The sequence below is a fragment of the Lytechinus pictus genome, chromosome 10 (assembly GCF_037042905.1).
Source record: "Lytechinus pictus isolate F3 Inbred chromosome 10, Lp3.0, whole genome shotgun sequence".
NCBI classification, from domain to species: Eukaryota; Metazoa; Echinodermata; class Echinoidea; order Temnopleuroida; family Toxopneustidae; genus Lytechinus; species Lytechinus pictus.
The window spans coordinates 9,294,291-9,308,134 of record NC_087254.1 but is presented as its reverse complement, the minus strand read 5'-3'; the positions used below and the strand labels follow the sequence as shown (position 1 = coordinate 9,308,134).

Below are 13,844 nucleotides of genomic sequence, written 5' to 3'. Positions count from 1 at the left end.
ATTCTGGATATTCATTTGTGACACCAATTTTTCACGCTACAGGTTCAATCAGCTTATCGTTTACTCAGATCATTCATAACTGTCTGGGAATAATAACTTAATTAGTATTCTTCCTTGTAATTGCCTGATTAAAGAGCACATTGAACATACAATGTTAACAAGATTTTAAATTTTTTTGCTTCCCGTAATTTTGGCACAGGGTGAGACCTTGGCCTCAGTTAAACTGGACTTAAGAATACCTGGCCCATGGCTTTAAACACTCTCATATGCTTTTCACACTGGATTTCCTTACCCCATACTATCCTTAACCCCAGACTATCCTTAACCCCATACTATCTTTTTGGGGTTTCACACTGTCTTTCTTAACCCCATTCTATTTGCTTAGCCGGGGTTAACGCCTTAACCCGGACTTGCGCACAGCTCATGAATATTGATGATTTTTATCATACAGAGCACGATAACGTGCAATTTTGACTTCTGTGATTGGCTAATGCTTTTGTTTCACACTGCATCTCTAAGCACCGCAATTGTGGTGCTAGCACCACAATAAGCCGGCTAACCCTGCTTTTTTGCAGGGCCAGATAGTACCATACGATTTACCGTGCTAGCCCATTTTGCTAAAAAAATAGTGTGAAAACAAAGTGGGTTAAGGAAAAAAATTGCAGTGTGAAAAGCATATCACTCTCCAACTTTCATGACATTCTCACTTGGAGATGAAAACAAGATACATTTTCCCTCTCATGGTCTTAACTGATTCTATAAGGAACTGCATTTGTGACTTGGCACACACACTCTCCTTTGACACCCAGCTAACCCTCCCTGTTGAACTTGGGTGTAATTCATCCACAATGACAGGTAGTTTTTGACACTTAACTACATCCTTGCCCAATTTGCCTTCAAACGTTGGGTAATTCGAGGGAAGAGGCAATATTCAAGGGTTTTAGTCCTCAGTTTGAGGACAGAGAGGAAGTGTTGATCAATTGGTGCAAGACTGCCAAGAATACATACATGTACCTCACACCAAAACAATCAAATCTACAATTCTTGATGACAAAATTCTCATCGGACTTCTGACTAGAAAACAAACATGATCATTTGCTACTTTGTTCTTTAGAAATTAATAAACAGAGTCTGCTTTTTCTTTCTTGAACAATCCATGAACAGTATGATTAACATATTTTGTAGGACTTTGTAAACTGCATTAAATCAGAAGATACATATATACATACACCTCTTTTGATATATTCTCTTTAAAACATTCTTTTAAGTCCATAAAATAGTCTAACTCATTTTATTACTAATGAACTGCATTAAATCCCAAACAGACTATGACTAGAAGAACATGCATATTTTTCTGTTCTATAAAGTTATTAATGTTCTGTCTTACTTTTTATTAATTATGTATAAACTCAAATTTAAAGAAAGAAACTTTTAAATTAAAATTCCCACATCTTGTAAGGCTATTAGATTGCAATTGACTCCAAGTCTATGAATTTCTTAGCAAATCGTTTTGTTATCCAAGTAACTACATAAGCCAATCATGCGGTAGAATGATCATCAACTCATTATATCAATGTTGGGTCGGTTTCAATCAAAGCCAAAATTTATTCACGACAATTAACTGAAGGTAAAGCTTTGTTTGCAAAAATATTCAATATCATATATGACATAAATACATTACCTTGCAAAATGCGGTAATGTATTTTTTTTTAAGAGAGAAAAGGAGATGACAACGAATTTTGCCCAATAAACTGAATGTGCCCTAGGGGGTTTAGATGATATATAAAAAAATGCCAGTCTTGGAAGTCTTAATAAATATACATGACTTTGTTCATCCCAGGTTTTCGAAACCCTTCTTTAATTCATAGACAGTCATTGGATAATGAAAAAAATACTTTTCAGTAACCATGACATTGATTTATATATAACACTTGTAACTTATATCATAAGTAAGCAATATTTTTGAACAAAAAAGTTGCAACAGTTATTCTCCTTTAAAAATGAAAGTGTATACGGGAGGTATTGGGTAATTGACTAGATTCAAATATATATCTGTAGTACTGAGCTCACTGAGTATATCTTAATTCCATGGATTAAAACGGATTTGGGTAAGAACCAAGGGATTAAAATAGGACCCAAATGAAGACGTTGTCCTCAATCTGTTGATTTAGAACCCTCAACAAGGATAAAAAAGTTTCTTTCTTTGGAAGTAAGAAAAGGAAAGCTTTCATATTTAGACCGACTTATAATTGCATGGAACATATATCTCAGTCATCTACGAGACATTAGAAAAATAACTACCACTTTCACAGCTCTCCACAACACAGATTAATTCAATACGCAACAGTGTTAGTCTAAGATTTAGTTTCTAGAAAAAAAGGAATTTAAATCAACATGTCTGAGATCCACAACAAAGAGTGTGATGTACAAATGGAATTGCACATAAAACGAAACAAACCATACTAAATGATATTAAAATTAATATGTAATCATAACCAATTTATGAATTAGATTAAATAGATTTGTCAAGAGAACCATGACAGTGTCAAACTTGCTCTTTCGCTACAAACACGATATAAAGTAGTATAGTAGTATAGTAGTTTACACTTCTTGCACAAAAATGGCTGAATATCAATGTCAATTCCGTTGTGGCATTATTGCAGTCAACTCACAGTTTAATAACATTTCATAGGTTATACAAAATATCTTAAACATGCCAAGAAACTCTTAAAGTAATTTGAAACGATTGGATATTTCACTGTACAACAAGCAGAAAGAAAAAAAGGACAATTGTCAGAGTTTCACAAGCCCTAGTCTGATACCGGGCATAGTGGCCCAGTGGTAGAGTGACCACCTCATGAACAGGAAGGTCTAAGGTTCAATCCACGGCCAGCCGAATCACATCAATAACTCACCAGAACGGGACATTCTGCTCTCGAGCTAAGCACTCGGCATTAAATTTTGTAAAGCAAGGCACATTGGAAGAGCATTTTTATAAATCAAGTGGCTACCCTGGATAAATAGAATGTGATACTTTAATTTGGTGAATTTCTTACCTGTGTTAGCCCTTGTATAGTATATTTGAGGTTGCTAAAGTGATACAGTATATGTTCCCCAGCTAAAGGACAGAAGTCTTCGTTTTGGCTCCATTCAACTGCAAAAAGGAAAGCAAACAGAAGAAAAATAAGTTATTATATTCAATGTCTTCTTCTCTTTCACATTGATGATTCAGATATACCGGTGTAATACATATTATAAATTTCTCTCTTTTCGAGAATTTATTCTCACAAGGCCTCTATTTCGTTCAGGTTTTCTTCTATTCATTGATAATAATCAATCAGGGCAAATGTTCTATTCATTGATAATATGTTATTTTATATCATATTATGCACTTTTTTTTACTTGTTTGCATTGTATATACAGGCACATATGTCATTTTTAATCTACATGTATTTGAATTTGATTGATTGATTGATAAAAAATTAACGACACTATCAACACATGCGTGTCATATAAGTGTCGGACAGTTAATCTGGAAAGGTTACTATAATACAGTACAAATTACCCTAATGCAACTTTACAAAGGAACAGGATTATAAATAAGTAATTATCAGTAATGTCATGAGAAAGATTATACTTACTTTTAAACCGGGTAGCCGAGGCACCATTCATGTTCAACGGCTCCTCAAACGTGACAAGGAGGGATGAGCTACTGGCTGTGTATAACCGCACCATAGCTGGTATGTCAGGTACTCCTTGAGAAAGCAAAGGGGAAAAAAGAAGAAAATTTGTTATAATGTAAACATGGCAAACATGCTCATCAGGAAATAGAGATATAATCATGTGGATTCTTTTGGATCTCAGTATTAGTAATCTTCTCTTTTTTTCTTTCTTTCTTCAAAGTGACCACACCACACAATGCCTCATTGCTCATCACCAGAAATACAATGAAAAGGGAGAAATGATAATAGATAACACTTTCCCCGTTCAAAAAAAATAACACACTTTTGATATAAACAAACAAATGCATCAGTGATAGATGTGTTAGATTATCATCATTACAGAAAAAATATATACAGCTTGAAAAGTTGATCCTTTGTGACTTTTTAATATTCAAGTATATGAATACAAAAAACTGAGAATTGCGCTTCAAAATCTGTGAAACATTTCAAAAAAAAATAAACAACAATAAATTTTATTAAAAACACACTTGATTGTCAAAAATAGAGATAATACCAAAACACTGAAATGAACAACCGGTGATCTACCTGGGAGCACGATGCTAATTGTCACCCATCTAGCGCAGGGAAGGTATTAATTACCCCACTTTCCGCTCAAAATGGGCCACAGTTATCACAACTAATGAGGGTGGATATACGCCATTACTCATCCACCAACTTCATCTTTGTCTGTATCTGAAATTGCATTTGTCTATCGAGGCTTCTGATTGGTCTAAATCCATCATCATAAACGACAAAGGTGATGACATCACTCCACACGCCTGAGGACGGGTTATCTATGCTATTGATCTCCGACCTCTAGCTTATCTAGCATCGGTGACATCAGACTAATTTCATTTGAAAGTATGATTTGGTCCGAAGCATTGTTTTGCTGGTCTCGTTTTGCGTAATAGTTTGGTGCCTTGTCTAGATAATAATGAATCCTTTCCACCTTTTTGTATGATGAAAGATCTATATTATCAGATCTTTTTGTTATCTCAACCTTTTTCATCAATTGAGCATTTAAAACCATAACAGGAAGAATGACAAAACAAATAGAATCTATTCTGCACTTGCGATTGTATAAATAAGAAAAATAACTTTCTTAGGTGTTTTGATTGAGGTGAACTAATTGCAAAATTGGGGGGGGGGGCTAAAAATACACAATAATGCAAAATATAACATTTTAAAAATTCCCTTGATCACAAAACAGAAATGGGAAAATAAAGGATAGAAAGAAGAAAAGGAAGAAAATGAAAAAGAGGAACCAAAAATTTAGGGAAAAAAAGTGGAGAAAACAAGATCAAGAATATAGACAGAAGAAAGAAGAAAGGCAAAGTTTGACTTCCCAGAAATTATCAATAGAGGGCGACATACTTGCTTGTTCAAAGCCTGTCTTCATTCGTTTGAGTAACCTGTATCGCCATTCCCAATCCACAAGTTGCCTATCAGCATCCTAAGAATAGAAAAAAATCGAGCAAAGGATATTGTAACTTCCCCAGATCTCTGTTCTATGGAGACAATGTGAATTCTTTATAAACATCTCAAATAACGAGATTACTGACTGTCAATACCTGTCTATTTTATTTTAAGTGAAAGAATCTTCACACATATATTATGCAACCAAAATTTCCATAAATTGTTGATTGGTATACAACATTCCAGTTGTTCTCATCCCATATGGTCCAATCTTGGTTCATATACAAGCAGTTAGTCTACTAACTACTGGTAGTTTGTCTTATTGCAATTTAACCCATTTACCATTTTGTTTCATTTCAATTTATGCATTACCCCAAAATATCTTCTTGGTCAACACCACTTACAGTGTCTATAAGAACTATTCAAACAATTTATTATTGACAAAGTACAAAAGAATAATCAGACAAAATGGAAATTAGACCATCTAGGTACAATGAATGAGACTAAATGACGTATAGACCATGTTATGTTTGGACCAAACAGTAATTAGACCAAATTGAAAAGTAGACCAAGTGGGTTCAGCCACGATGGTATGCTAGCAATGTGGCATTTATTAAGCATGCAGTCTTTACAGACAGGTTGCAAATGGTAGCTGAAGCAAGTTTGTATTTTAAAATGGAAAAAAATTAAAGAAATTCACCTTGATGGAGCTGGAAGAAGAAGCGTTATTATTGCCGGAGCCGTTGACGACTCGAGTCGTTAGATCCTGGATGACTTGTTCTGCTTCATTGATCAGAGTATTGAGCTTGTTCAGTCGGACATCTTTCAAAAGAACTGGAAGGAAAGGGGGAAATATATAAGTTTTCATCGAATGAAATAAGTTTATCTTAATCATGATAACTTGAAATAGGTGAGGAAATATTATTTCTCATTGGCTTCATCACCAAACAATATGAAATTATCATCATCATCATCACCATCATCATCATCGTCATTGTCATCATCGTCATCACCACCACCACCACCACCACCATCATCATCACCATCATCATCAGAACCACCACATTCATCATTACTATCATCCCCACCTTAATTTCCATCACTATTGACATCTCCATTTTAGTCGTCATCATTATCATCATCAACAACAACAACAACAACAGCAACAACCACCAAGACCAAAACCACAACATCATTCAAAGTCCTCTACCGAAATCAACATAATCATTATATCTCAATCATTATAAGCATCTCCACCATTTAACTCCTCTCACAACCAATCACCACTGCTTCCCATCAAATCAATTCTTGAACTTTTTAAAAGTATATATTTAATTTGTTATTGAATGAGTTCTTGAACTTACATCTGGGATTTTCCCTTGCTCCGTGTGATAGGAGCATCCTCGACATGGGCATGTTATTGGTCATGACTGCAATGTCCAGGACCGTGAACTCATCTGGGTTGGGTTGGTTCAGGTCCAACCCGTTGGCTTCCAGGCAATATTTCGCTGCATCCAGATCCTGATGCTCCACTGCCTCAAACAGAGCTGGAGGTTGAAAAAATGGATGGAAGCAGCAAAAACGTTGTCATTTACACTATCAATGTTTGTCAAGATTTTCTCCTCAGTAACCCAATCATGAATCATTATTTCCTTTCCTATAATATTCATCATTGGGAACATCATTGGCAAGTAGAATAGGCATATGCCGTGTAACCTATGTATAGTGACCACACATGGAAAACCCAAAGTGTGGCTGTTACAGACAGGTTACTGTTACAAACAGCCTCTAACATAGGGACATAACTAGCCTTTTCACAAAATAAGGGGCATGCGGTAATTATGGATTTATAAAATTAATTCAATTAATTAATTTTTTTATAGAAAATATGGACTGTCCTATTAAATTGGAACAGTTGGCTAGTATTGGACAATACCTTGAGGGTAAGATTTTTCTACTGAAATGAAGGAGTATGAGCAATACTAGTCATGCATTTCGTGCCAAACTATAGATCCTTTGATTTCAACAAACTCCCGGGGGGGGGGGGGGGGAGGAGTCAAATATATTGCTCTACACACACGTGACCAAAAAAACGTGTTTAAAGGGGTGCTTTTTTCAGTTTTGGACGCGGGCCACCCGTGCTCTCGTTAAGGGTATCAAAAACACCGATTTTCAAAAAAGGGGGTAGTTTTGAAAGAGGTCAATCGCAGGGTCAAACACATTTAGGGGATGTTTTTTTCCACAGCTTTTTTTTAAGTTTAGCCAAACGTGTTTAAGGTTTTTTTTCCACCAACCTTTTTCCCCAGGGTCATATCCTGGCGACAACTTGTTTAGGGGCCTAAATGTGTAAATAAAGCCCGCGAAAAACTTGTTTAGGGGGTTATTTTGCACACAGAGAAAAACTCGTTTAGGGGGTGTTTGGAAATAATTTGGCCACGTGTGTGTACTGCAATACATTTTATTGCCCCCCCCCCCCCATCCCCGGGAACAAACTGCCTGTACTGTCTGGATAATAATGCAATATCAAAAGTACCACCGCTTTTGTAATAATGCAGACATCACTCAACTGAAGTTGACCTTCCTGTTAATAAAACTGGGATTCTATGCCCCTTCACTCAACTCGAATCCACCCATCCAATCTACATAATCAAGAATTCATAATTTCATTAGGATGATTATAACAGGATGCAAAAAAGCTTTAACAAATGCCCTATTTCATTCTATTACACTTCTGTTATATATATGCAAGGGTTACCAAGCAAGACGAGACTTGGTAATATTTTCTAATTACATTTGAATTACGAATAAACTGCTTTTAGTTCACAACCGACTGCATGTGATATAAAATTTACTTTAATTTACTAAATTTTGGGAATAAAATACAGCCTGCTAATTTTCACTTTTAAATAATTTGTCCCCTTGCTCTTGATTGTTTGCTCTTCAGGTTTGATAAAGACATATATATATATAAATAAATTAGACGGACAGTTTTTTCAGAACAGTTTCTCATAGAAATGCTAGACTAAACAAAAACATGAACAAATTACCTGGTTGACAGAAGGGTGTTAACTCAGGTGTGCACTATACAATTCACATCTCATGGGCTGGAGCTAAAGCTCTTTTTTTTTTTTTTTTTAAACAAGTGCACACCAAGTTACCAATAATGCCTATAGCATTTCCATTTATTTGAAAGCAGGATAAAAGAGCATTGCACATTAAATGCCTTGCTCACAGCCATAGGTGCCACGGCCGGGGATCGAACCCCAGACTTTTTAGGTATAGCCAGGTGCCTTAGACCAATCGGCCACGGCACCTCCAGCTAGGCTACAATATAACTAAATTCATTAACGATAATTCATAAACTACTTTACCCTGTAGATCGGAAATGTATTTGGAGTTTCTCCTGCCCTTATCCTTGACGGAACTGCCCCCGAGGCCGGTAGAGTCCACCTCGTTGGTGCTTGCCCCCCTCTTCTTGCCCGAGAGACTCCTCTGGAGCTTGTTTGGGGCGAGGGGAGATGGAGGGATGGAAGAAGATTTGCTTTTATCGTCTCCGGGCACCAGGTTCTCCATGCTGTGTGCTTTCCGGACATCACCACTATAAAAATGAGATTTTCAAAAAAAGAAAATGACTCAATAATGTTTTATTATAAAATAACTCCCCTACCCCTACTCCCCTATGAATGAATATCTTTTAAGGAGGAGGCTATTAACTTTGTTGTACGTCATCACTATCAAAATAAAATAAATCAATTTATACATTTAATAATAACCCCCCCCCCCCTCCAACACCTACCATGGAAAGTTTGCATGAATATTTATTGAGAAGTAAGCAATGAATTTCACACAGCACCACTTTAAAAATGACTTTGTTCAAAAGAAGTGGTTTTATTATAAAACAAATAATCTCCAAGCAAAATGATGCATGATAATCCTTTGAAAAGTAAGCAATGCATTTCATACAATCGACAATAAGAAGATTTGCAATGCAGATGTTTATTTGCCTAGGAATAGTACAAACATAATGCTTATAATAATCCACACAAAACACAAGAATATTTGATTGATTCTAAGATTAAAAACCCTTAAAATATCCACAATCGAAGAACATTCAATCATGTTAGTTCTTAATCAATAAAGGGGGAAAATGGAAAGAATGAGGGAAGGAGAGCTGGAAGGAGAGATAATACATAGAGGTTACAGAGAATGGCAGGTTGAGAGGTACAGGGGGGGGGGGGGGTAGCGAGAGAGAAAGGGGAATCGATTTTCCAGAATCCATTAGATTACACATAAATTCCCAAAGCTAATACATCAAGGATTCCCCGTGGCCCTATCTTTCACTCAGGGCCAAATCCCTCTTTAAACACACCCAAAAAAAATTCCCTTTCATCATTTTGCCATCGAAAGTTTGTAGACCTCTGACTACAAAGATCATCTATTTGCAAATATCCATACAAATATAATGAATCCATTTATTTTGATATATCACAGTAAAAACCTGTCTACAAAGACTACCAAAGTAAGACAAGTAAAGCAGTCTTGGTGAACATGTGGTCTTTATGAACACGTTTCTGTAAAGCATTGTAAATTGAGAAAACTGTTTAAACTTTTGAACTTGAACATGCCAGAAAAAAAATGTTAGCTTTATACATTTGTTTTTTGTTTTGATTTATGAGGCATCAATTGGTCTCTTCTATGGGAAATAAAAAAATTGGAAGTTAACAAGTTAACCCATTGTCTACTGGAACCAGGCGGTCCCTGTATATAAGTCTATGGGAATTACAGGATTCGGTAGTTAACAGGTTAAACTTGTCAACTTGGAGCAGATGGTTCTTTACTTAGTCTAGATGAATGGCAGAAATCAACAGTCAATGAATTAATATATTTTTTTACTGACATTGTATAGAATGCTAAGTTCATGATACTTTTGAGAAGTTAACATAAGTACATGAAAACATATTGATTCACATGTCACAATGGATTAGTACACTCGATACCGACCAATCACCCAAATCATGAAAAACCACAGGAGGGAAAAATGTTATTTTTCACATTTATCATGCATTTTACATGATATCGATTAATAAACAAGAGAAAATATGACTTGGGAGGCATTATCAATCAAGATGTGTATTGATATTATCCTGTTGGGGGAAAAGAACCTCAATATGGAGAAAAAATGATGGGAAAAAAATAAAGATTTAAGTCACTCATGCACTAGTATGGTATTCTCAAACAAGTAAAAAATGTTGAAATATAAATGAACACAAGATGAATGGATTAATATCAAATAGAGTTGTCAGTGAAAGGTGAACCAAAACTTCACAACAATGAAACATAAGAGCGGTCGAAGGACAGGAGAGCCTTACGTTGATGGTTTACGAGGCATAGTCCCGTGGTCGTCGACCAGGAGCATACTCCAAAGCCTGTCAGGGATACCGTTGGCGCTGGCGACGTCGGACTCGTAATCACTGCATGCGGGGGATGTGGTGACAACGATAACGGACATCATGCTCAAACAGAAATTTCATTCCCAACTTAAGAAAATGTACTGGAGTAAACTCATAGAATGCAAGCCAAATCATAATAGTGTAAAAGTATTCTAGCATGCAAGGGCAGCCATATGAGAGCAGCTACAAGCAGGATTTGAAAAAAGGTTTGTTCACATCAATTTTCACCAAAATAGAGTTTCTATCGGTACATTTTCACGATACAAAATCAAATTAATTCCAATATCCACTGAATGAAGCATGAGACTCATAAAAGTCAATATTTAAGTTTTCAGAATTCAGGAAGAGTAATTTCAATTTCTGCTACGGTATCTCTCGAGGTCATCAGTATATTAAGTACAGTAGAGTATTGTCTAATGAATTGTCACAACACAAGTAACATCTGGAGACATTCACGAATGTCTCTGAATCATCGTCATTATGGGGAGCTGAAATAACCTGTATCCAAATTTTGAATGATTCTTAAAATCCACATTAGCGAGGACACATTACTGATTTCGTGTGCTTCGGGAGAGCTGAAAAGTATCTCTCATTTATTGGTCTGACGATCATGATGCCTCGATCTAGAATACTCTCTCTTACAAACAGTATGTTCATTAGCTGATGGATCGACTATTAGTATCTCAATATATCAGATTATGTTGCCTGTATATAAATGATTACAATCTTCTCATCACATATTCTAACTGATATAAAAAATACTGGTAGGATGAAGCATTAATCAAACATTACCATACGCCCTTAGTTTGTTTTATCTAACCTACTTGAATAATATATTTCCTGTGGGAGGTGAGATGAGACCGTTTTCAATGGGTTTTATCAATATTCTGATCAGTTGGCATTCACCGGCTACTACAAAAGACTTCAGGCACTGAGATTTGAGTGAAGATATGGCGAAATTGCGAACTAGACATCGCAAATCTACTGCTTAATTAATACTTGGTAGCAAGCCGATTGAATATAATGTCATCTTTAAAAATCAGTACCCTTGAACAAAAATATTTCACACAGAATTAGATTTGGGGGTGTTTATCTGTAGATATAATCTAGATAAATTTCATTCTGCTAATTCATAAAATAAGATGATTTTATTTCGGAAAAGCCAAGAGATATTTTTGGAAACTACATAGACAAAAAGCATGAAATTATAACAATGAATAAGGGTGATGCAAAATAATCACTCCATGCAACAAGCGATCACAAACTAATGCACCAAACAATAATGGAATTGAGATAATTATAAAAAATATTTACATTACATAAGGAATGAAAAATAACATATTGTTCACATAAGTCCATTTTGTATTGCATAAAAGGGTCTGGATTTCCCAGTGTAGGTCTCCATAATAGCCCCTTTAGTGTGTAAAGGTGTGTGATTGGCTGAAAGTTTTATAACCAGAACACCAACAGAAATGCAGTACATTGATGCAGTGTATGTTCCACACACAAGTGGACTGATACATTTGCAAAAAGGGGTGTCCATGATTTCATTGTGCATGAGGGATAAATAGTGTTTATTATATTGTGTATTATTGCAAATAAAATGTGCTTTGCTACAAAATTCACCTCAAAGAAGGTACAGGGAATGGTTCATTTTACACCAAAGGGGTGTTCACTGACCTGTCGACACTAACAGAGCGTTGTCTGCATGGAAGCTTCTCCCCTCGCTCTCTCCTTTCCCCCCTCTGGCTAAGTCGGCGCGCCAACTTGGCCAAACCTCCATTGCTGTTGCTTGTCCTGACTCTGTCTGTCTCTGGGGTCTGAGAAATGTGTCAAAATATTAGAGGGTTTGGGTATGATACAAAATACTTGTTTACACACGTGGTCATATTTCTAAAATAAAAAACCAAAGAATAAATGTTTAATAAAAGTATTTTTAAGTATTTTCAGATATAAAAAAAAATAGATTAAAATTATGTAATAGTTCAGGGGGGTGAGTCACAAAGATTCAAGTATGACTTTAATATTTAGAGTCGCATTTAAATGCCGTCGCGTACATGATATGCAACGTGCAATCTTATTGATCGATACGCAGTAGTGCGCATCCTCTTGGCATGACCAATGCGGTCATGCCTTTTATACCGCGTGCAACTACATGTAGGCATTTACGTGCAACTCCATTCTTAGTGAAACACCCCCCAGATAAATGGAAGGTGTTGGTATAATACCGAGTGCCTTTGACAATGCATTGGGTGTACTAAAATGAGTGCATATAATCTTACTAATGCCCTTGATGTTGTGCATTATTTTTATAATATTGACTGCTTACTGTAGGTCTTGGTGGTACCGGGTAGTATAGCTGTGATGAGGTTTGAGAGAAGGGTGTGTCCTCTAGGCTTGGCGTCGGTGGTAGGTACCCCTCCTCATCATCTTCTAACCTCCAAGCAGCACCTAAAAACAAAACAAAAAACCCTCCTTGATTTAGACTAAAATTTAGGTGTGCTATAATTCAAAGCTGCATTTAGAGAAAATTTATGAGCATTGGAAGTCTGTAGTCACCCATAATAAAAATGGTGGCAATGTGACAGGTTATTCTTGTGGTGATATTCTATCATTTATTTGCTTTAAAAATATTTTAAAGGAAATTTTATTCTTTCAGAGACAACTTTTATGTCAATGTTTTCATTCATTCAATCACTGATTTAGTAACTTTACATCTAGATTACTGGTATGTTATCATCAGAACAAATACTATCAGGGGCAACTTTTATGTCAATGTTTTCATTCATTCAATCACTGATTTAGTAACTTTACATCTAGATTACTGGTATGTTATCATCAGAACAAATACTATCAGGGGCAACTTTTATGTCAATGTTTTCATTCATTCAATCACTGATTTAGTAACTTTACATCTAGATTACTGGTATGTTATCATCAGAACAAATACTATCAACTATACTATCATCACTGCTATCATCACCAAATCATGCTCACTATCATCATAATCATTATCATCATCATCATTACCACCACCACCACCACCATCATCATCATCATCATCGTCATCACCATCATCATCATTATCATCACTACCACCACCACCATCATCATCATCATCACTGCCACTACAATAAGCACTTTCACAAAGAACAGCGAAGTCATCGTCATCAGTTACTGATATGACATCTTTCATTGGCATAATAGCATGGTTGCATTTATTCGCCATTCTATCGACTACAACAACCCGTAACTC

General features: G+C 35.8%; 1 protein-coding gene across 2 annotated transcripts in view; it reads right to left on the bottom strand.

The window, feature by feature from the left end:
- The window catches only part of LOC129269066 (ankyrin-repeat and fibronectin type III domain-containing 1-like), a 37,376-nt gene extending 24,341 nt beyond the window's left edge, over positions 1 to 13,035 (bottom strand). The window contains exons 1-9 of one of the 2 annotated variants that reach the window (XM_064105282.1): positions 12,918 to 13,035; positions 12,269 to 12,408; positions 10,508 to 10,609; positions 8,510 to 8,736; positions 6,503 to 6,685; positions 5,839 to 5,972; positions 5,097 to 5,175; positions 3,642 to 3,755; positions 3,057 to 3,154 (exon numbers count right to left, since the gene is read on the bottom strand). In XM_064105282.1, the coding sequence (XP_063961352.1) occupies positions 3,057 to 3,154; positions 3,642 to 3,755; positions 5,097 to 5,175; positions 5,839 to 5,972; positions 6,503 to 6,685; positions 8,510 to 8,736; positions 10,508 to 10,554 (882 nt within the window). In that variant the 5' untranslated portion in view covers positions 10,555 to 10,609; positions 12,269 to 12,408; positions 12,918 to 13,035. The remainder of the gene's footprint in view (positions 1 to 3,056; positions 3,155 to 3,641; positions 3,756 to 5,096; positions 5,176 to 5,838; positions 5,973 to 6,502; positions 6,686 to 8,509; positions 8,737 to 10,507; positions 10,610 to 12,268; positions 12,409 to 12,917) is intronic. The other variant, XM_054906519.2, reaches the window with a different exon arrangement.
- Between the last annotated feature and the right edge of the window lie 809 nt (positions 13,036 to 13,844).